The 25,436-nt window shown below is 39.3% G+C and overlaps 1 protein-coding gene across 1 annotated transcript in view; it reads left to right on the top strand.

The window, feature by feature from the left end:
* The window catches only part of NECAB2 (N-terminal EF-hand calcium binding protein 2), a 136,893-nt gene extending 119,582 nt beyond the window's left edge, over positions 1 to 17,311 (top strand). The window contains exons 9-13 of the mRNA XM_075188888.1: positions 3,445 to 3,501; positions 5,273 to 5,385; positions 5,954 to 6,031; positions 13,265 to 13,356; positions 16,248 to 17,311. Coding sequence (XP_075044989.1) covers positions 3,445 to 3,501; positions 5,273 to 5,385; positions 5,954 to 6,031; positions 13,265 to 13,356; positions 16,248 to 16,291 — 384 coding nt within the window. The 3' untranslated portion in view covers positions 16,292 to 17,311. The remainder of the gene's footprint in view (positions 1 to 3,444; positions 3,502 to 5,272; positions 5,386 to 5,953; positions 6,032 to 13,264; positions 13,357 to 16,247) is intronic.
* The last annotated feature ends 8,125 nt before the right edge of the window (positions 17,312 to 25,436 follow it).

The following is a 25,436-nucleotide window of genomic DNA, read 5'->3' as shown; positions in this document are numbered from 1 at the left end:
TCCACTGGCAGCATCATGACACTGGCAGGAGCCCGGCACTGGAGGGATGCTAAGGCAGCATGGGGAAATAGTGGGCAGGCTGGCGATCGTACCACCCGCACAGCCTAACTTACAGTGTCTCATTCAGTGACATTGTTAGTGTGGATACCTGGCCACCATGCCACCCCCCCAGAGCCCGACACCCTAGGCAACTGCCTAATGGTGGCGCCGGCCCTGGATATAGGAACCAATGCCAAGTCTATCCCTAGATAATGCTGCATTCTGAGAAATGCTGATTCTGCTAAAGATAGGGGACAGGTGCTTTGTGACATATTAAACCACTATAGTGTGATATATCTTCGGTCAGATTTTACAGACTTAGCGGTAGTATAGCATTAGCTATACATAGCATACCATAGCATCTGACAAAGAAGCATTGTTAACCTCTGAAACAATATGCTGTTTGTGTGATTCAGCAGAAGTTTCTGCTTACTGTCTTGAATAAGGGACTGATCAAGCAAACACGTTTTATTCATTAGTTTTGCGATTTTTGCTCTTACGTTGTTCATTTCCACTTGAATCTAAGAGAGATAAGGCAAGACAGATAAACAAAATGAGCAAAAATCAGACAGTGAAAAAGACATTGCTTGTGAAAGTCCAGACTGTTAGTGAGTTGCACATTATACCAGTGTGTGTTGAGTGTGTTCTATAAGGGCCTGAGCATACAAGCATTTTGTCTTGCTTTATTTTTTAGCTTTTTGGCTTCATTTCTACTTTTTATTTGCTTTTTTCAGCTTGTTTTTTCTTGCTGTTCTTCTGCATTGTTTTTTACCTCCATTTCAAAATATAAAAGATAAACTGCTAGTAAAAAAATTGCGTGGGAAGAAAAAACATGCAAGTGCACTTCACAGAATAAAATGTGTTTTTTAACATCGCTCATTTACCTTTTTCCCCCCGTTTTTATTTTTTTTTCCTTGCTTCAAAAGTACAAAAATTGCGTGTCCAAGCCATAAGTGAAATAGACAACTGTCCCTAATAGGATATCATAATGAATCATTGTTAATTTTGACTGCATAGTTCCACTTCTCTTGTTCTGCAGGTTAGGTGCCATTCACAGTAGATGTTCTCTCATGCTATGTAACCCTATGCTATGCTATGTAAGGTTGTTATTAGATGTTAACGACCATGGGCCTGATTCATTAAGGAAAGTTAAGCAAGAAACTGAGTAAGTTTTCTTACTTGAGTTTTCTGGACAAAACCATGTTACAATGCAAGGGGTGCATTTTAGTTTACTATTTTGCACTTAAGGAATATACTGGCTGTTTTTTCATATAGCGCACAAATACTTGATAGCTTTTATGTACACTGAAATTTAAAGTTGATCTAGGGGAAAAAAAACAGTATTTTCTTTATGTACAAAATAATAAACTAAAATGCACCCCTTGCATTATAATATGGTTTTGTCCAAGAGAAAACATAAGTAAAAAAAAAAGAGAACTTTCCTTTAATGAATCAAGCCTCATTAAGTGTATGTAAGTTTATTTTTTATCTTGTATTCATCCATATATGCATCACGTGTATAGCAAATTCATGTATAAAAACTTTCTCTAAACATCTTTATGGAAGTGAATGCAAAACGTACAAACTCTCCTTAGTGTTGCCCCTATACGTTTGATAATTATACTCCAGGCTTGTAAGTACCTATACAGGGGTTAACAGCAGACATTCATATTAATAGGGGAATGGATCACCTAACTCTATTTGACTCTCCTTGATAACCATATATCATAGTTTTCTCTTGCCTGCTCGGCTATATAACCAATATGAGCTTTAAGCAGAAATCTGAACCAGAAACTGTATTAAGCAGTTACTATAGCCATGTTTCCTTGGTAGAATGTACACTCGTAAATGAGGTGAAACAGACTTCACCTCTGCAGGATAGGAATTGCTTTGGAGAATTAACTTCTTTACTGATGGCCACAATTAATCATGACCTTTGTTCTGTGGAGCCAGTTTATCTCACAGAGTGAGAACCCAGGTGGAATTGCAGCTAACCGGAGGACACCTGATTAATCATTAAACTATTCCTTGTAATGAGAGTGGAATGGCCCCGTAGTTTTCACCTGTGCATTTGTATTGCGTTTCTATTTGTTATTCTGTAATGTTCCTCTTCGTAAAGCATTTCTTTTGTCTGTTGCATTTTGCACATCTAGGGCCTGATTCATTAAGGATCTTAACTTGAGAAACTTCTTATTTCAGTCTACTGGACAAAACCATGTTACAATGCAAGGGGTGCAAATTAGTATTCTGTTTTGCACATAAATTAAATACTGACTGTTTTTTCATGTAGCACACAAATATCAACTTTAAATTTCAGTGTACAAATAAGCTATCAAGTATTTGTGTGTTACATGTAAAAACAGGCAGTTTTTAACTTATGTGCAAAACAGAAAACTAATTTGCACCCCTTGCATTGTAACATGGTTTTGTCCAGGAGACTGAAATAAGAAGTTTCTCAAGTTAAGATCCTTAATGAATCAGGCCCCTACTTTGGTATCTGCCTCTGTCACAACAGTTGAGAGGGAGAATTCTGAGGGTGATACCCACACTTTGTAGAGGTTAAGCTGTACCTATTAGTGGTTTTGACCATTGTGATCAGCAACGTAGATGTTCAAAGGCCTCTGCAGCAAAAATGGGAGCTATGGGTGAAATGACTCATTTTAGAAAGGGTACATGGCAGAGAGGTTCCTATATTCCCTTATCTGATAGCATATCTTCTATAGATATGAGGGATTCGACACATTGGTCGACATAAGTGTCAGCTCTTGATCGGACAAATGCCAAGGTTAAAAATAAGTGACTTCAATTAGGGTTAAACATGTCGGGCCTGATTCATTAAGGATCTTAAATTAAGAAGTTTCTTATTTCAGTCTCCTGGACAAAACCATGTCACAATGCAAGGGGTGCAAATTAGTTTTATGTTTTGCACATAAGTTAAATACTGACTGTTTTTTCATGTAGCACACAAATACTTGATAGCTTATTTGTACACTGAAATTTAAAGTTGATATTTGTGTGCTACATGAAAAAACAGTCAGTATTTAACTTATGTGCAAAACATAAAACTAATTTGCACCCCTTGCATTGTAACATGGTTTTGTCCAGGAGACCTAAATACGAAACTTCTTCATTTAAGATCCTTAATGAATCAGGCCCCTGATGTGGCGAATGTCAACATTACCTCCGTGTATCATATCATGGTTTGAATTAAATTTTTTGGGAATAACTCTCATTCGTCAAGACATCGTAGTCTTTTTGACAAATGTGTACAAGAAAACCGCTGTATTTCCTCATAATGAAATTTTAGCTTCCAGGTCTGAATATAAGCATGCTAGAATTCTTAAATACAGATTTATATATACTTTATAGCAGAGGAAGACTCTTTGTCTTGTCTTTGCCTTCCAGACAATGTCTTTTGATTTGCACCAGAGACTTTCTGACAATGAGAATACCTCTTCTATGGTGAGTATGGGATATGACAGGAGAAATGCTCTGATTTATCACTAATCCTATTTCCTTTGCAGTGAAATGCAGGCTGAAGTATAATTACACAATCACCTGAGGTAATTTGTGGAATCTCACTCCTAGGCTGCAAATGCGCCAGACCCACTCTGACATTTTAGTGAGATGAAGATGTCACAAGCAGTTTAGTATGTGTCACTATTTATTTCTGAAGACATATCCTGCCTGCAGTTCTTGTCCAATTATCTGCCTGTGCCAAGGGATTGCATGAGGCATTTTTACCAACTTCCTATCTAATGCATCACTGATCTTCAGATATTTGTGTTATCTTCTTAAACTGTTTAAAAAGTGTATGATTCAAGAAGAGTGTGGATTGCCATCAGCATTTTCCCTCCACATTTTTTCTTTTTTTTAAATGATAAATATATCGTTTGTCTCTAGGGTCTGTTTCATATTAAAGTGAACAAGTAGCCTACTCGCAATGGAGGCAGACATTTTGTATGCTGCCCCAATCGTCTCTATAATGCAGCAGATGCGGATTATTCATTAGGCAACCCAGAGGGCTGTAGTACACTAGCCCGTTTTTATGTTTGCTTGTTTTTTAATGAGGGGGCCCAGGTTACTCTAGCCCATTTTTGTGCGTGTTTTGTTTTGATTTTTTCGGGGTTTTTTTTACATATAGAGGAGGGAGAAAGGGTCCCAAACCAATACTTTTCCACACCATGGGGTCTTAATTGGGCCCTGGAATGCAGCGAATGGTTGGGTACACACCTATGCAGATCACATGATTCCCGACTGTTTAGTCAGATATTTTAAGAGTGTGTATGCTCCCATTATCATGTTTTATCATACCAAAGCACATCGCATCTGTTGATTTGGCTTTATAAACTTCCTATAAATCACGATCAACGATGGAACAATGTATTTTCAGCAGATGGTTATGACCGATGTAGAGCACAATTTCAATCGTGTAGGTGTGCTCATCGGGACTTTCAGTCTTTGGGGAAATTGTTAGAGACCTTGCATCTGAAGTATGATTGCATAGGTGTGCACCCAGCTTAACAGTTACTATGATATAGACACATTGATTATTTTGTTAGACGTGTATTCCATGAATTTTCACGTGTAGACATATAGGTGTTTGCATGCTGCACTTGGAAATGTCAGAGTGGGACACAGACAAAAATCAATGTTAACATTAGCAAAAGCAATAGGCCTTCATTCGGGCTAAATTTGAGGTAAAAAAACATAATTTGTGTTCATTCCATTTCAGTATATTACATGTTTGGAAGGTTTCACATGTATGGTTGTTAATGTATGTGTTACACAGTTATATATAAACTAATCTGTGTACTAATCAGGGGCAGACCTAGACTCTTATTTATTTATTTATTTATTTATTTTGGGGGGGGGGGGGTGATTTAGCATAGTCATACCCCCTTCATTCTGATTGGCTGGCCCAGTTGGCCCTGCCCCTTTGATTGGTGTCTTGCCAATTTAAAAGGTATATTTGCAGTTGGGGGGGGGGGGGGGGTGGTTTAGCATAGTCATACCCCCTTCATTCTGATTGGTTGACCCTGCCCCTTTGATTGGTGTCTTGCCAATTTAAAAGGTATATTTACTGTTTGGGGGGGGGGGATTGCCTCAATCACCCCCTCTGGATCCGTCACTGATAGTAATGACAATACTGTAAATCGGTCTAAGAATAAGTGACATAGTTTGTTTTGTTTTTACTTCATTTGCTTATTAACCTCTTTCTGTTCTCCACAAGTACCTTTTCTTGGTGCGGCAAGAAATGAAAGTTTCCCAGAAGTCAGTGGGCGAGTTTTCCAGTTCTCTGAAGCAGTATCTAAAGAATGTATCTGGGCAAGACGAATGCTTCCAGTGAGTATAACAGATATTGCCGTGTCTGATCTATTGCACCATTGAAGCCTAGATGGCGCTTGGTGCATGAATTATTTCAATGGCTTCCCTCAGTCACCTTGAATTCCTGCACTCTCTGGACCATATAAATATAGATGTATAGAAAGCTCTAGATGTGCAGGTAAATATAGTAGTACAAATGTATATGTAGAAATTTCATTATCCATTTTCCCGAATTCACTAATTCATTCAATATATCAAAGCAAATATCGTAGAATTTTGTGAGTAAATTTTTCTATTCACATATCAAAGGAAAATAGTTTCACAGACTGCAATGGAATATTTACCTCAATATGTCTGACACATTAATGAGCAGAATATTTCTATTTTATTAGTGTCACTGGTTTTTAAATCTGGTATTGGTCCACACAACAGGTATTTGAATATCCTAGCAGTGCCTCTCACTGTACACACCCAGAGCGGTTGGCGTTTATTTGAGGTTACCTGGATATCTGCAATGTAATACAATCTTCCTATATTTGTTCTGACCTCACAGCACTTTCTCCCCTGTGTTATGTTCCTCCTCTAGTGCCACTGCTGTGCGGCTACCGGATAACATTACTTTCATTGTGTATGAATTTTGGGAGACAGAGGAGGAGTGGAAGAGGTGAGTCTCTATTTTATCCCTGGAATTGCCTCGCCACATTTAACCCTGTCGTGGGCCTGGGGTGTGATATTTTGTACCTCAGCTGGTCAGGCCAATTCTCAAGATTGTAACATGAGTTTAGACCTAATTTCTGGGAATGTAGTCCTAATTATGCAAAGGGGTGATTATTTTGTTTTTCCACGATAAAAGTTCAGCTTTCTAGTAGTACCTCGCTTTGGGAGGGGGAGGGGTCAGTTGATCAATAGGACTCTAGCGATAAGTAAAAACATTCTCTTATTGTGCAATTTACCAAAAAATATCGCCGTGCAGCTGAGCATTGTTCAAGAGCCGTCGCAATACTGGTGCGCAGCAGTTAGAGTTATCTTACCACTTGGCCAGGCCAGTGTCTGCAGAAAAACGTATCCGTTAGCTGGCTTGTTCATGTACAGTGGAACTGAGAACCCGGTATATGAAAAAATGCTTTAATCACATTATTAAGCTTTTTCTTAAATCACTTATCATCATCCTGAGATATTATTAAGGAGCCTTCCCTCATTCCTCCGGCTTTGACCATAGCCCCCGTTTTTGGAGGCAATTTTTTCCACTGATAAATCAGCCCCTTCAACTGAATTTCACATCTTATCTTAAGTTACGATACATAAGTTAAGGGAAAAAATTAAAAGATTAAGGGGTCTATTTACTATTTGTGCTCAGTACATTGCAATAGGTAACATTATTATGTCAGCAAAACGTTGAAATACATAATGTTGTAACTAGGGTATTTACTATTCTGCAAAATATTTTTATTCTGCAAGTGAAATGCACATGCGCAGCTTATGTACGTGCATGCGCAGCTTATGTACACGCATGCGCAGCATATGTAAGCGCATGCGCATAGAGACTTATACTGGAGCAAGCAAAGCATGTCTGGCTTCACTGTTACCCCATAGAAACAGGTAAGCTAACGCCATACTGAGATAGCATTAGTTTGCAGCAAAAAGCAATGTTTTCCCCTGCTTTGTAAATCGCTAACATTGCAGTCCCATCAGTGTTCCCCACAGCACCTATTTCCCGGGTGTTGCACCCGGCTGTTTTTCCTTGCCCCCTGGCTCTTGGAGCCCAACAGAGTCCTATTATAGTAGAATAAACCATTGTTTCGCCTATTGAAGCAGAGGCACTATGTGAGCACTACAGCCAGCAGTGTGTCTTACACCACTGACCACCAGTCTGACCAGTCCTAGCAGGTGTGGGCAATAACCTCCCACATTTTTTAATATTATTGCAAAGTATTACAACTGCCCCCACTCGGCAACTTATTCATGTCACCCAGCTGGAAACATTTTCTGGGGAGAACACTGCCCATATAGTTTGATGGGGACTGCGGTACCCAACGAAAAGTAGGTTTATCTGCGGTAACCCCTTCATAAATTCAGAAGATTGGCGCCGTGGCAATTCAACAGAGCAAACAGCTGTTTTCTCTGGTTCCATGGCTCATTGCATCTTTGTAAATAGACCCCTAAGTGATTAACCAGCTTGTCCTAAGGAAAATAATCTCATATGTGTGTTGCTCAACGAAAACTGTGACCAACATAACCCAGTAAGACAATAGTACTTGATGTGATGTTTCCAAAACAAGTCACCATACAAAACACAGAAGATTCCAAACCCAAAGCAGTCCCTCCACAACCACATGTATTTTCTAAAATCGTACATTCTTGAGAATTCAAAAGTCATGTATACATTTTTATAACTAACTATATTGCTTAATAGGGGTGTGCAAAATATAGGGGTAAAACTGGTTTAATACATCCCACAAACTTTTAGTAAAGAACTCTAGTGGAGGAATTTACACAAGTGCAGATGTTTCAGTTATTTTATTGGCGGTTTTCAAATCGCCAGATTTACTAAAGGTCAAACTGCTGAAAAAATGCTATTTTCAAAACATCACATTACACATCACCATCCCGATTTTTACTTATTTTTGTATGTAAATAATACAAAGTGTGAAATTTATCATGCTGACATTTGTCAAAAATCCTCTAAAATCCCACCAGAAAAAAGGTGATTGGGATTATTATTATCAGTGTCGGACTGGGGCATGAAGGGCTCACCAGGGGACAGCAACGCTAGGGGCCCACCAGAGGGGGTGTGGCCAACCATCAAAGAGGCGGGACCAGACACTAGAGGGGGAGTGGTCAGCTCACAAAGGACAGCTAGCACAATAGTGTAGTATATAAAGAATGCAGTGTGTATAAAGAGTACAGTCTTGATCTGCACCTTAGATTGGGCAGAACAGTCACCAAAAATCAGGATTGTCCCACTAGACCAGGCTTGACTAACCTGTGGCACTCCAGGTGTTGTGAAACTACAAGCCTTAGCATGCTTTACCAATATATAGCAGCCTATTGCTGGAAGGGTATGCTGGGACTTGTAGTTTCACAAAACCTGGAGTGCCACAGGTTAGCCAAGCCTGCACTAGACTCAGAACATTTGACAGACTGTCCTACCTGTTCTTGTCACCACCTGTGGCTGCTGGTTTCTTTAGCTGCGGCTTGTCTGGTTCCTGGAATGTTGAGGGGTCCTATTTGGAAAAAATAATGGGTACATTTAGAAAATTCCAACCAGCCCCGGCGTTAAATCAATAGGACCCACATTTAATACTTAGGACTTCCTCCAGCCCCAACATAAAAGTAATAGTATTCCCATTTAATAAACCTATTTCCCTCCTAACAGACAGCCCCTGCAATAAATTAATCACATTTACATATAATAAATATACCTATTTCCTGCAACCGTCACTGCCATTAAATAATTCATATTCACATTTAATAAATATACCTCATGCTCCTCAAACTCAGCCCCACATTCAATTAATAGCGCCCAAACCACCCCATCTTAAATTAATAGTCCCCACTATAAAATTAAATTGCCCCATCTTCACCCTACAAAGAAAATAGCACCCATTATTTAGCCACCACCTACCACACACACATTACATTGCCACAAGCCCATTGTGCCATCACACACACATTACTGCGCCCCTTCATCACCATGATGTGCCTCCTTATAATCACACTGCACCCTCCATGCTGCTTTTGCTCCCCCCTTCTCCTGGCTCCCCTTCACACACTGCCATACTGTCTGTGCTCCCCTTCACACTGCCATGCTCCCCCTTCACTCTGCCATGCTCCCCCTTCTCTGTTCCATGCTCCCCCTTCAGTTCCATGCTCCCCCTTCTCTGTTCCATGCTCCTATTTCTGTTCCATGCTCCCCCTTCTCTGTTCTATGCTCCTATTTCTGTTCCATGCTCCCCCTTCACTCTGCCATGCTCCCCCTTCTCTGTTCCATGCTCCCCCTTCAGTTCCATGCTCCCCCTTCTCTGTTCAATGCTCCTATTTCTGTTCCATGCTCCCCCTTCTCTGTTCTATGCTCCTATTTCTGTTCCATGCTCCCCCTTCTCTGTTCCATGCTCCTATTTCTGTTCCATGCTCCCCCTTCTCTGTTCCATGCTCCTATTTCTCTTCCATGCTCCCCCTTCTCTGTTCCATGCTCCTATTTCTGTTCCATGCTCCCCCTTCTCTGTTCCATGCTCCCCCTTCTCTGTTCCATGCTCCCCTTTCTCTGTTCCATACTCCTATTTCTGTTCCATGCTCCCCCTTCTCTGTTCCATACTCCTATTTTTGTTCCATGCTCCCCCTTCTCTGTTCCATGTTCCCCCTTCTCTGTTCCATACTCCTATTTCTGTTCCATGCTCCCCCTTCTCTGTTCCATGCTCCCCCTTTTCTGTTCCATACTCCTATTTTTGTTCCATGCTCCCCCTTCTCTGTTCCATGTTCCCCCTTCTCTGTTCCATACTTCTATTTCTGTTCCATGCTCCCCCTTCTCTGTTCCATGTTCCCCCTTCTCTGTTCCATACTCCTATTTCTGTTCCATGCTCCCCTATCACTTACCTTTTCTATCTGCTTCTTCCTTTTCTTCTCCTCTGTCTTGCCGGCGCTCCTCACTGAACGTCGGGCGTGATGACGTCACGCCCGGCATTCAGTGCGGACGGAGCCAGCGCTGCGGTCACGTGAGTTTTTTTTTTCTTTTTTTTTTCTATTAAAGTTTCTAGCTCCCCTCACCAACGAAGAGGGGAGCGATTCAGGGTCGGGGCCTACCGGTGGATAGTCCGGTCCACCGGCGGGCCAGTCCGACCCTGATTATTATCATAGATTTGTAAGGAGCACAGTACTCCGCAGCATCGTACAGTAGGGAAAACAATACATACATATAACAGGGACATACAAGGAAGACAAAATAAATGCAGACTTGAAAAGAAAGGGTGTGAAGGATCCTGCTCATTAGAGAGCTTACATTCTAAGTGGAAGAGAGCACAGCTGAAACAAGAGGAGCGAGTGTGGCTCAGAGTGGAGATTGGGACATTTGTGAGGGTGCATTAGTGTGAATAGTGTTATCAGGGATAAGGTCACCTCTAAAAAAAAAAAAAAAAAGAGATGGGTTTTCAAAGAGCGTCTAAAGATTTGAAGGCTGTGGGAAAGTCTGTTTGAGCCTGGTAGGGAATTCCAAGTGGGAAGCAACACGGGAGAAGTTCTGTAGGTGCGCGTTAGAGAGGTGGTTACCAGACAAGGTGCAGGTCAGAGGTAGATCTAAGATAGCGGGAGGGAGTGTATTTTAATAGAAGATTTGAGATGTTGACAGGGGTAGTGTTGTTGAGGGCTTTGCAGGTAAGGGTGAGTAATTTGAATTGGATTATGGAAGACACAGGGAGCCAGTGTAGGGATTTGCAAAGTGGTGCAGCAGATGTGGAGCGATGAGAGAGGAAGATCAGTCTTGCAGCAGCATTTAGTATGGATTGAAGTGTGGATATATGGGTGTGAGAAATGCCAGAAAGTAGGAGGCTGCAGTAGTCAAGATGGCAGATGATGAGAGAATGGATAAGAGTTTTGGTAGTAAGAAAAGGGCCTATTCTGGTGATGTTTTTAAGGTGGAAAAAAAACTGCATGCTGTTTGAGCTATCTGGCCTAATAAAGAAATTTAAAAGAAAAATAAACTCCTCTTCCCTAGCAGCCCATGTTACTATAAAATATAGTGGCAGTTCTTGTGGCACTACAAGTGGCAGCATGCACAAGTGCAAGACTGCTTATTGTTACTAGTAGTGCCACAAGACTGGGCACTGCAATTATTGGCCATCTTGGTACTGTAACACAGCATTGTGCCCCCTTAGTATTAAAATAAATGATTTATGGCCCCAAAGTCTATGACATAATGATGTTGTCTCCATTATTATGTATATTATATTGTTCAATTTATGTTGTTCCAATTATTATGTTTTCTTACACCCATCATTTTTTCTGTAGTGCGATGTTCATGTAGTCCACAATCCATGTAACCTAATACTAAGGAGGTACAATTAATTTATTATATTATTAAGGGGGCACAAATACTGTGTGACAATGCTAAGGGGGCCAACAGTTTTAGTGCCCACCCTTGTGGCACTACAATTGAACGTATGCCCTGCCTCACACATGCATGCCGCCTCTTGTAGCGCCACAAGAATGGAGACTATATTATAACATTATTACCCTAGGTACCAGGAGGGGCCCAGAATCAGCCTCTCTAGGTGCGAGGGCCCGAACCTTTGGTAATCCTTTGGTTTGAGGAGAAAACCGCTGGCACATGTGGTGGTTTGAAAACTACTTTTTTTTATTAACTTTCCTCCTAGGTTTTCTTCACAAGCACAAGCGTTATATAAGCAAGAAAACATTGCCCCATTTTCTGTGATAAATTATCCACTGTGCTCAATGACTAATGTGTTTTATTTTATCACTACTGAACAAAGTTTGTCAGCTCCCATTCATATTATTAAATGCACATATGGAGAGCAGTGACTTGCTGCGCAAGTTATGTCCCCTATGTTTTGCTGAACATCTGTAAGAAAATAAACCTCCTTATGTATACAGTAATATAAAAGCCTAGCTGTGTGTGTGTGTGTGTGTGTGTGTGTGTGTGTGTGTGTGTGTGTGTGTGTGTGTGTGTGTGTGTGTGTGAAAAACTACCGGGTGACAGAGTGCTCAAGCTGCAGCGCCACCTGCTGGGCGGAATTATATACTACACTGACCTACTAAATTCTTAGCATTATCTAATATATAAAAGCCTAGCGGCGTGTGTGTGTGGCGATGAAGATGACAAGAACCTTTTAAACACCTTAAGTAGCTTGATTTGACTAGAATGCATGAGTATCATGCACGGGTTAGCTTGTATAGTATATATTCCCTTTAAATTGCACCTGTCAGCTGTATACATTGGAGGATGTAATTTAGTGGCAGAATAAATGCAGTTTATCCTTTCACCAGGAACCAAAAAGAATACTGAGGAATTTTGTCCCTCAGGATTGTCAGTAAATAGACTAAATTCTGGTAAACATTGGTCAAGCTCACAAAATGGCTGCCTACACTAACTGGCATATTTGTGAAAGGATGAAAAGCCCAATTGCCGACAAAAACGTGTTTTTGTTGGCAATGGGGCTTATTTTAACTTTATCCAATACATAAAAGGGGTTATGGACAGCAATAACATTAATATCATCGGCAACGTCGACAGTGAGGGCTCTCCCATACCATTGCTTGGGGAATTATATTGATGTGATGCTTTCACCACAACAATACCGATCTGTTTTTGGAATCTCCGGATAATTGGAGAGACTGGCCTGGCCAAGAGGCAAGTTTATTCCTACAGCTCCGAGACAGCATCGCCAGTATTGCTCGGCTGCACCAGTGATTTTTATTTTTGTTAAATTGCAGCGATAATTCATTTTTTTTATTATTATTATTATTATTTTTATCTGACCTATTGCTGCGATCAGGGACATTTTGATAAATGTGCCCCTAAGTATCTCTCACTGATGTGTCTTGTTCCTAGGGAATGGGTAAGCTGGATTCCTATAAGTATTGATTCAGCCGCTGTGTGTAGACAGTATGTGCAGTGGATGAAAACCAAAGTTATAAAAAACAGTTCTACAAGTTATTTCATTTCCAGAACTGGCGATTTTATTAGTGTCAATTTTTTACATTTTGCATGCAGTTGATCTGTAACAACCACTAACATGGGGTGGAACTAGAAGCTAAACAAATTAGAGGAGCTTCACGTACGTGCTGCAGGTTTTTTTTTTTTGTTTGTGTGTATGTTTTTTGTTTAGAAATCTTCCCCTATTATGGTGTTACAATTTTTCATTGAAAAAACTGACTATTCACACAGGCATCTGCAGAGTGGACCCTGTAAACAGTTCCAGCATGTAAAGGTGGATACCCTCACTCAACCAGAATCAATCTCTACTATGTTTGTACCAGGTAAGACCCGCGACACCTCCTTGGGTTATCTGACAGGTGACTGCAAGTGCAATTTTATTTATCTCTGTTGCTAATCACATTCTTGCCTACTCTTTAGATCCTGGAGTATAGGTCATGTGACAGAGGGTATGAGGGGGTGTGGTGACGTTGTTGCGCCACATAGCCCCGCCCCCACTAAAATTCAAGGTATTGAATAGCAGGGGTTGGGTCTTAATGACACGATTAAGCCCGGCCCCCGCTATTCAATGCCGTGAATTTCGGCATTTTATAATATCCGGGAGGTTTGCCTACTCGTCCGGGAGGACTCCCCGAAATTCGGGAGCCTCCTGGTAATTCCAGGAGTATAGGCAAGTATGGCTAAACACCTCTAGAATATTGGGTACTTGTATTACTTCACTCAGACGAAAGTTTGCAGGAGAGCCCAGCAATTCTGGTTCACCCTCATGTGAGCATTTGTTGTTTTTTGACCTCCCAATAGCCTTAAGTTTGTCCCAAACATTGTTTAATTCTTTGACTTCTTTCATTCTATGGCGAACAGCACAGGCCAAAAACTTAACTCACAAAGTCCCTAAGAATGGAAGACTCGCACACCAGTAGACTGCACTACTCACTAGGACTATAACAATGTATTTAAAAGGTCCCAATTGCTATCATTAATTGTTATGTTGTACTAACTTTGCCTTTAAGAGTTAACTCAATTAACATTTAATTTTCTCTAGTGAGTGTTTGTTTTTTTCTGAAGATCATCATCATCATCATCATTTATTTATATAGCGCCACTAATTCTGCAGCGCTGTACAGAGAACTCATTCACATCAGTTCCTGCCCCATTAGAGCATACAGTCTAAATTCCCTAATATAGTCACACACTCACACACAGACATAGACAGACAGACTAAGGTCAATTTTGATAGCAGCCAATTAACCTAACAGTATGTTTTTTTGGAGTGTGGGAGGAAACCGGAGCACCTGGAGGAAACCCACGCAAACACAGGGAGAACATACAAACTCCACACAGAAAAGACCATGGTTGGGAATTGAACTCATGACCCCAATGCTGCAAGGCAGATGTGCTAACCACTAGGCCATTGTGCTGCCCATATTTGTCCCTTTTTTTCACTTTGTCTTCTAATGCTGAACACATATCATTGTCATTTAGTATGACCACTGAATGACAGATCTGTGGCTAGGGGTTAGTCACAAAGGGACAATTTGGACAGTTCTGGTTATGTCAGTTGTATGCTGCTGTACAAGACTTTGCATTGTTTTGTTGTAGATGATTGGCGGGTCAGGGTATTCCTTTTGAATAGAAACATTTTTACCACTGTACAGTAAAAATGTCTGCTCATTTTTCCACACACTTCTAAAATATATATATATATTATTAAAGTAATTTTATCGTTTTCAAATAAGCATTGCCCAATCAATTGTATGTGTTTCCAAAGCACAAAGTGATTTATTTTAGCAGATGTAAATAGTCAACATATCAATACATTATTATATTATGATACAGTACAGTACAACCAATACCAAAAGATAAATACATACCGCTTGCGCTACGCTGCGCTAACCACGGGCACCCTGGACAGTGATTCACCTTAGAATACTGTGATCAGTGAAGTCTGAGAGCTGGGTGCACAGCTATGATCATATATACACAGTCAGTGTTACAGAGAACAATAGAGATGACGTAGATTGTTTCTATAGGTTCAGACGTTGGGTGGGTCCAGGGTAAACAGGTCATAGGCTGATTCAATCTAAGGAATCCAAAGGTGGGGGGTAATCTCTCCAGGGGATCTGCTCCTTTCTTTCCGCCAATGCTCCAGTTACAACTAAGTCAATTAGCATTTCATAGCCAACATCATACAAAGGTTTATTCCCTAATATCAATAACTAAAGTATGCAATGTGCGATCTCTTCGCCGACTGCACCGGACAGCTGCTGATGAATAGGGCTTTAATATGACACTAGGCATGATACCTTTCCTATAACCTGAACCTTGAATATCACTGAAGTGTACATATAATCATTATATATATATATATATACTACTAATAAACCAAATACTATCTGCTCATAAATTACAGTGTAACGGAACCAATATGAATATGAATTATATAAATAACTAAATGTTGTAATGCTAGTGTGTGCGTGCGTATTTTACCGTGCGATCGCACCATGCCACGGCAAAACAATATTAAACTAATATACTTGCGTTCATCCAATTATACGACTTCGAATATATATATATATATATATATGTTTTTAACCACTTTTTAAAGGTTGTGTAATATATTTGAAATAAAGGCTCTCCTGATTTTCCATTTGTTCCCCCGAGTCAGGTAATAGTTAAAAGTGATGAAGTATATTTCGAGGGAACATTCTTCCACTCCATGCATTTCCTGACCACAATTCATTGCTCTTTTATTATTATTAATTATAATTATTATAATAATAATAATAATAATAATATTACTATTAATAATTAATATTATCATTATTATGTTATTTGTAAGGTGCCACAAGGAGTTTGCAATGTTCTACATGTCATTAGCTACAGAACCATTCGCCAACAGGATTTTACCCCCACGGCTTCATGAAAAAAAGTTGTTGCTTTTTTTGTTTTGTTTTTAAAGATGCAAATGTTTTTTTGTTATGTGTTTTTTTTTGCCAGTTTGATACGCATTCATCAAATTTTATAGCCCAATCATCACACCTATATTAAGTGTTGGTACAACCTACATCACTCCCTTTCTGCACCATGGCAAGCATTGCTGTCTGAAAGAGCTAGGGCCTTCTCTGTGCAGCACTGACGTAATACAGCGGCGCTGTATAAATAAATGATAATAAATAATTGTTATACTCTAATCTTTTTTTTTCCTCATTTTCAGCTGCTTGGTGCACCCTGAGCCGAGATACACAGCACGGCTTGTGAAGCTGACCCGAACCTCGCATCGTCCCGCCGGGACTCTTGAAACCTTTTGGCTGAGATTCGTCGTCTTCTGATGACTTTGTTCCAAGTGCTGTCTTTTAAATCCACTTAGTGGGGAATGTATTTGCTTGTAAAAAAAAAAAAAAAAGGGAAACCCTGGTAGAACCCCTTTCCCACTTATGAAATGCCTCAAAACCTATATTTAAAATAAATAACCGACCTTTTGAACAATAACAAGGAAACTAGCCAGTAGCCCATGTCAAATCTGACCGTTAGTAAGCTAGATCATAGCACGGATCTGCAGTATTGTGCATGCATCATCAAACCCACATCATTAATATCCTTATAGTTGGTAACATCAGTAAAGCTTTTCAGAGGGAATCTTATAGTGTAAAAAATATATTCAGAGGAAATGCAACAATTTTAGCTTTTGGACTAGACACAAAAACTTGAACTACCTTGCTATGCGGACATCATTGGCCTCTAGTATTGAACATTGGTGTCAGGTCTGTTCTTGTGTCTAGTTTTGGGGGCAGATTTTGATGCCTGTTGGGCTGTTTGGCTCTCCCCAGTTTCTCCTGTGTTCATCAATCAATGCACGGCTAGAATCAGAGAGCCGATCTAGCAGCAGACACCTCTATCTATTAATAGTCTTTATTTTTATCCTGGGAATAAAAAATATGCAGGAACCTTTCAGAATGTTGATTGTTTTTTTTTTTTTCTTTTTTCTTTTTTCTTCCCAATGTAATGTTTGATATTCTATAACTGTATGTAAACTAATCTCTATTCGTATGGGTTTTAATAGTGCAATGCAGATTGCTAGAAAATGTCATTCCAAAGGAATTATTTATTATAGGATATGTACAGGCGAGATCATACCTAATAAAACTCAAGAAATTATTTTGTATTTCGTTATTTTACCCATATATCTTATTTTACATTACATTTACTGTAAAATGTTTGCGTTAAAATAAAGGTGAAATGTCATGCAAATAAAAAAAAACACAGATCCTATTCCCTCAATTGACAAGTTGTTGTATTATTTTTTATTGGTATTAAAGCAGAAATGCCACAGAGGTTTCTTTCTCTTAAAATGGTACTGAACTTGCTATTTAAAAAAGCATGCAATAGTCATTTTCTTAGCTGTCCTGCTACAAATGGTTATCTCCTTTTCAAAATCTTTCCGGAGGGCACATAAATATGGCTGCCAGTCACACGCAAATGCTCACAGCTCTCAGCAAGTCCAGTGAAGGCACAAGGGTGGAGAAGAAGGGGGAAGATTTTACAGTGCATAGGGTGTTTGCCATGGTAGTCACATGACACTGTGGAAACTGTACAATTATAAATCATTTATAGCAGCCTGAGGAAACAAACAGAGCTAAAAGGTAATTACCAAGCTTTTTCTTATAGCCTGCCACAGTGATTTATTTGCAAAAAAACACCTAATTGTACATGGGCTTGCGTCTAACTTTCTATAGGTGAAATATGCATATATTAAAGTTATCTTTAATCAATATACTTGCTTGCTTTGCAGTTCAATTTCAATACATAGAGCTTTCACACTCCCTCCTCCTTTTCTATTATGACAGTGTTGCAATGTTTTGTGAGACTGTTAACCATACTTGCCAACATTGAATTTTGGTCCTGCAGGAGGGTGTGCAAATCACATCATTGAGGCTCTAGGAAGTGGGCAGTGGGCGGGAGAATTGTCTGCTCTCCCGGGAGTCCGGGACACCTACCTGGAATTTGTGAGTCTCCTGGACATTCTGGAAGAATGGGCAAGTAGTACACTGTTCACCTGAGGCTAGGCTACACTAGCTATAGCCACACTGCTTGAGGTTGTGAAGCACACAACTGCTAGCTTTTTTTTTTAAAAAAAGTGTTTATATCTCTTTAGGGCATATGTCCACCCAAAAAGTACCAGACCCTTCCCTTCAACTAGCAGAGCTGTAGCGGGTCTCATGTCCCTGCAGTTCAGGATTAATTGTCCCCATAGGTACTGCACCACACCATCTCGCTGTGACAGGAGATTGAAAAGTAACCAGAGATGTGTGTTTTTAACACAGGCTCTGATTGGACAGAGCTGTGGCACTGTCCAATCAGTGTCTGTGTTAGAAAGGAGCACCATGCTATTCGAACCTCCTCCACCTTTAGATAGTTGCTTTGACGCTGATTTTTTTGGGAACAACCACTTATAGTAGTGCATAACTTTTGTGGGAACATCACACTCTTACAGGGGTCTGTTTTTTTTAATTATGTGCAATAAATGAAGCAAAAAAATAACTGTATAAAATTGTATTAACTACAAAGTAATGACATTAAAACAGTACACTATATACTGTTGTGGAAATATGTGATGATTGGAATGTTGGATAATTAGAGATTTCTTTATTAAAAGCATAGAATGGATGCCTTCATCATAGCGCTGACATAATTACACCATACACTTTAGATGGCTTTAACATCATTTTATCTTGCAGTGGTTTTTTTTGCAGTACTTGATACAATTAGTCTACACGGCAATTACAATTATGTATATTAGATGAAAACAATAGGCCTGTGTGGAGTTGATTTTGCAAAAAAAAAAACGACATGTGGAAGAATATCAAAAATCAATAAAAACATGCATTTCTCTTAGGAACCAAGGTCAAGCTTGACTCGTATGTGTCATATTTCCATTTATTTGCATACACACTATTATATAACCTTTAATTATTTTTTTTTCTAAGTAAATTGTGTTCAGTTTAACTCAATTTAAGTAACTCGTGTATGTAACTCTCACAATCCCTCCTCTTGTACTTGTAATAGCACAACACTTAATTACACATTACTTATAGGAGTTCAATTATTTTGCTTCCATGTAACGCTTCTCCTGAGTAGTCAGGTAATTCATCGCCATTTGATTTTTTGCATAATTTGTCAATGGTACATGTTGTTAGTTTATTTTATTAGCCTTCTTTTTAAGCAACACTTTAACAAGGCAGTAAGCAAGTATAATCCTACAATAGCACATACAAAAATCATAATATAAATATCTAAAGAAATTATCGGTGATGAGTACATCATTGGTTTCATAACTCTTCTAACTTTAGAAACGTCAACACTAATATGAGAGAGAGCATATGCAATTTTATTACTGACCATTTTAACATTGCAGATAACAACTGACACTCTGCAACGGTATGGTTTTGAATTGTTATTTATATTGTTTTATTGTGAAGTGTAGCTGTTTATATTAGTTTCTGTGAACATTAGAGACTATTTCCTAGTGAGTGTGTTCCATTACCCTCATAACAATCGAAACCAAAAGCAGAAGCAGTTAGGTGAAGATATAGAGCCTGATTCAGTAGGGAGAGCAAAGCAAAATAAAGGAGTAAACTTTCTCCGGGACAAACCATGTTACAAAGCAAGGGGGGCAAATTAGTTTATTATTTGGCACATAAGTTAAATACTGTCTGCTTTTTTATATAGCACACAAATACTTGATAACTCTATTTTTATACTGCAATTCAAAGTTGATCTAGGACATGCCGTATCCCAACTATAAATCTGCCCCCACATTTTACATTTACCTCCCCCCTCCAATGCAACATGGTTTTGCGTTTTAGTAAAATCCTTTGCCTTTGTCCAAGGTCCTTTTCCACAACATTTGTTCTTCTCACAACAGGAAAACCTGGATGTTTGTGTATTGAGCGTCAACAGTCTTTACGTGTGCACTTCAGAAGGGTAGACCTGAGCAGCTCCATCTGGCAGTCGGAATCCTGCTGGTGAAGAGCTTTAGACTTTTTACAATGAATTGAGATGTTAAGCCTCCAGCACTTGATTGCTGTGTGTGTAGTCGGAAGCACTTAATATGGTCCAGTTCACCTTGACTGTAGTCAAGATTTTCTCTGATGCGTTTTGTGATAGGTTGGGATTACTCTACCACCACCCCTTTTGGGGGTTTCACTGGTTTCCAGCAACTAGTTCTCACTTGACTTTTATTCTTGCCATTTGGCCAAACAAGCGGCTTACAAGAATGAGTGTCAACTGCTCAAGGCTTCTTTTATGGTGTAGGTAGATTATCTACAGTAGCCAGAGGAGAACTAGGCTGTATTGCAAACAAAGTAAATGTGTTATTATATGAAACTTTAGAAAAGACCAGTCTCAGCACGATTGTTTTCCAATACATTTCCTTGTGCGATATTGGTAAGCGATGTGTGAGCTCCACATTTAATGATGGCTGTCTCAGAGGGTAATATAATAGCATATAGTAGTTGGTCTACAGAAGGACCATTAGGGGTATGTAGACCTCCAGCTGTAAAGCAACCCCCATATTTCTAGAGTCGTGAACACCACCACAGGTATATCTAGGATCAGTGATAATATTCAATGACTTATTTTTTTGCAAGTACACATGCATGTGTCATGGCTGTAAGCTCTGCAACCTGCGTGGAGTAGACAGACAATAAATAATCAACTATTTTGTGATGGGAACAGACAGCATATCCAAAAAAGCGGGCACCACTTTCATTTTGCAAACATAAACATAGAAAATAACGCTAGTGTTTCCAATCTGGGATAGTGAGCACTTGGCAAGTGTTGAGACGATAAGCCTTGCTTAGAAGTGAAATGTCCAGCTGTACGTCCCAGTATTACCACCACACCAATGAATTTGCAATCTGTTTTTGATTGGAGAGTTCTAGACAAGGATATAATAATGAACATAGATCAAGCGTAATAATTGAACATACTCTAGCCAAATAATAAGCAAAGCAGATGCAGTCAGAGTAGAACATGAACCGGGTTAACCTGGGTTCCAGATATGCATTTCAGGGGCTTACCCCCTTTGGCAGGTAAACTAGAACACATGTCCAATATGCCCCTGGGTCTTTCCATCTTAAACATTGGTGGGTGCTGGAATAGGTTGTTGGAGGGGAAGTGGAGATGAGCTGTCATTCCCCTGCTGTTCCACTGACACACTGTCTAGGCTAGTCCTGTGAAAGATAATTGGCCTTCCCCACCTCCAGAAATTAATCCCTTACAAGCTTTCCAGTTGTTCAGGACTTCCTGTAGAGAAAGGAGGGGGAGAATGAATGTAGCTACAGCCCCCTCACCTGCTTCCTGGAACTGAACCCCATCTGATCCTTACCCATACCCCACCTGGCTTCACTTTAAGAACAATGATTAACAGCTTCACTGCAATAGCAACAAACACATTTTTACAATGGATAACATGGAATGAATAGTTTCCTATATAGACATGGCTACAATGACCACTTATCCACACTGTACTATGGTGAGCTGGGGAACATAAACAGGGCTAAAAAAGTACATGTTTTGATTATTTTTACCTTTTGGGGTTGTCTAGTTTTATCATTATCATTACCGATTTATTATGTGTCAATTATTAAAACCAGGGTTGTAGTAACAAATCCTATTTTTTTTATTGTTAATATTTAATTGGATATAATAATATGGTAAACACCACTGTAATAAATCTAAAGGAATGTATGGATCATGGATAAAATCTATTTGTATGTAAGATGAAAGGTCTTCTTCCTCCTGTGTCTCATTCTGATTTATCTGCTCAGCAGCTTAAGGCGAAGAAACTTAAATTTGATAACCTGGGTTTGTATCCCATGTGAGGACTATTGAAGATGAATATTATTATTTACTCATTCATTCACCTTTTGGGATTTTTTTTTTGCATTTCTTATTATGTGTTCACTATTTATAAATATATATAATATATATATATATATATATATATATAATATTATAGGGTTTTTATGAAAAATGTTTGCCTTGGGAGTATAATATTGAAAAAAACATAGTAGGGAATCAATTGTTCCTGATATGTAGCAATCGGCTTTGACAACAAAGATTAGCACCAGAGTCTTTTCTAGAGCTGCCTGTATAACTAAGGAAGTTATTCAAATACATATAATATAGGTGAATTTTTATAAGCAAGCTTCTATAAATATAGCTGGATTGGATTGTACTGAATTAAAATATAGGATAGCGTTAGAGTGTGAAAATACATCTGAGGTTTTCCTGTGTAGGATGTGTTTGGATTGAAACCATATGGAGTTAATTAATGAGAAGATTAAGCAATATATACGCCCTCTTTCAGCCATTCAGAATTTTAAAAATAAACTTGTGATTTTTACTGGCTCTTTGTATGTTTTACTATTTCAGATGATTTAGATAATGTATATGTCAATCTTTTTGGTGATTAAGGTGATATCAGACTGACATCATTACCTCAGGTGCTAATTATGAAGAGATGCCACAATAAAGAGGTGATTATAGTGCTGTTCGCTATCTTTGAGAAAGTCATATTTTTATTGACAAAACGCGTCAGATTTATATCCTGTATCCGTGGGAGGGTCCAACGAGCAGACATTCGTTAATCTTTATTTCTGCACATTAAATTACTGCATATGTGAAGGGACTGTGTTCTAACACACAAGAGCTGTGCTGATTCAGTGTGTGGATTACTGTGGAGAGACCCCGATCATGAACTATCTCTGACAGTGGGGATAATATGAATGGGAGTCCTTCCCTCACAGCTACCACTGATGGGGTGAGATTACTCCAAATCGCTCTCAAGTTTAAAAATGCAGTGTAATTTATGCTTCTGATCGAGTCCCAAACAACGTCAGTATTACAATAGTAAATGCATAAAGATTTCACAGGTCTGCAAAAAAAAAAATTTGGACAGCTGTTTTGGTTTAGTTGACTGATTCACGGTTTTTGGTGCGCTGAATCCAAAAATGACAGCTGTTTTGTCCTGGGACGTCAGGTTTTCAAACAAACGGGTGGTCATCGTTTAAAAAAATCTCTTAGCACAGCCTGTTGTCCCAGCAGCATACACAATACTTTTAAATCCCCACATACCAACCAGTTTTGGTTTTGATAACCCACTTTCTTGAGTACCAACTCCAAGTTCCCATAAGGCTCCTTCAAGTACAGCGAATGAGCAACAGGAATGGATGCATAACGGCCACCATTGTGAAGTAAAACTGCATTTAAGCTTCTTTTGGAAGAGTCAATGAAAAGCCTCCATTCAGAAGAATCATACTGAACATGGAACTGAGCCATCAACCCCTCTAAATCAGAGCAAAACACCAAATTGCCCTCATGAAAAAAGTAAGACAGAAAGTCTTTTTCCCGATGTCTGTACCATGCAAAAGATGTACATTCCATCAACAAATTTTTGCTTTTAAGTCTAGAACCAAGTAGTTCAGCAGATTGCTTAGGTAGATCTAGGTCTCTCACCAAATCATTGAGTTCCTCTTGCGAGAAAAGTTTTGGTTCGTCAACTTCAACATCTGAAGAACTTGATCTGTCTTCAGGCTGAGGTACAGTTCCATTCTCGTCAGGCCAATTGACTTCATCCAGGTTTGTAGGGGGGTTGGGCACAGGGATGTCTGGACCATGGGAAATAGGACAAATAGCAGAAGGAAGATTGGGATACGTGATGGTGCACTTCCACTTTGAATTGTACCCCTTCACATCACAGGAACAGAAATAACAATCATCACTATGATTCTTTTGCTTGCGCCACATAATCGGAATTCCAAATCGAAAAGCTTTTATCTCGCCTTTTGACCAATTACGAAGATCTTCGACGCACTGCTTACATACTTTATGAGGAACCCAAACTTTATCTTGGTCACCAAGTTTTTAACAAAATCCGTAATATTCAGCTGCTGCTTTTTCACCATGAACTCTCCACATATGAAACAGAAACTGTCAGGCGAATTTACACACTTTCTTGGAGGCATTGCACTAATTTTAAACCACACAGACAATAGCAGGATGACGACTGAAATTAAATACAAGATTGTGGAGGAATCAGAGAACAAGTTAATGCATGAAAGAACATCTCCAGGAAGGCCTTAGCAAGCACACTCAACAATGCAGTGATCACCATCAGGACCAATAAACATGTATTTCCATGTTTTTGGGAGCACTGGCAGTGAAAATAAATTTGTTTTTCGATGTTCAATTTTTCCCCCCCCCCCAAGTATGATGAATTTGAAATTTAGCGATTTCCAGCTACCTGTTTGACCAAGGCACTTTTCGATTGTGAAAAAACCTGACGTCCCAGGAAAAAACGGTGGTCATTTTCGAATTCAGCGCACCAAAAAACATAAGAATCAGATAAAATTATGAAAACAGCTTTTTGGTTGCAGACCTGTGTTATCTATACAGATTTTAGCCAAAAGGTGAACTAGACAATCCCTTTGGAGTATATACCTAGATTTTATGACAGCGCTATAAAAGAGATTTCACCCTGCGCGATTATATGATACTGTGTGTCTGAGGTATTGAGTTTTTACACTATTTAATACAATATCAGACTGCTCTTTTGGGAGACCTACAACATCGGGATAATCATGACATGCACAATGTTGTGACTATAATCAGGGGCTCACTGGCAGACTTTAGCCCGGGGGGCAAACACATTTCACTGGCCCATAAGTAGCAGCTCACCCTTAAAGTGGGTTTTTGGTACAATATATATTTATCAATATAAAAAAGGCTATTGTAGTGTTGCTTAAGCCAGCGTTACTTTATTATTATAAATATAGCCGATATTAATAAATATAACCATTTCCCACAACAATCATAGGTATTAAATAATACATAATCACATTTAAATAATAGACCTTATTTTCTCCAAACAGTCCACAATCAATTAATAGCTTCCAAACCACCCCAGCAATAAATTAAAGGTCCAATTACCCCATCATAAATTCATGGGCCCCACTATTAAATTAAATTGCCCTATCACCCCACAAATAAAATAGCACCCAATAATTAGCCTCTACATGCACCCCACAATTAAATTAATAGCCTACCTCCCACATTATATTAAGACTCCCCTGCCTCATACACATACTACATTCATTTATTGACTCCCTCACACACACTACATTCATTTACTGGCCCCTCACACCACACAATACATTCATATGCTAGCCCCCTCACACACACTGCATTCATATGCTGGCCCCTCACACACACTACATTCATATGCTGGCCCCTCACACACATTAAATTCATATGCTGGCCCCTCACAGGCACTACATTCATAAGCTGGCCCCCCACACACATTAAATTCATATGCTGGCCCCTCACACACACAACATTAATA

This window comes from Mixophyes fleayi, chromosome 10 (assembly GCF_038048845.1).
Source record: "Mixophyes fleayi isolate aMixFle1 chromosome 10, aMixFle1.hap1, whole genome shotgun sequence".
NCBI lineage: Eukaryota > Metazoa > Chordata > Amphibia > Anura > Limnodynastidae > Mixophyes > Mixophyes fleayi.
The sequence above is the reverse complement of the archived record's forward strand: the minus strand, read 5'-3'. Positions and strand labels throughout refer to the sequence as shown.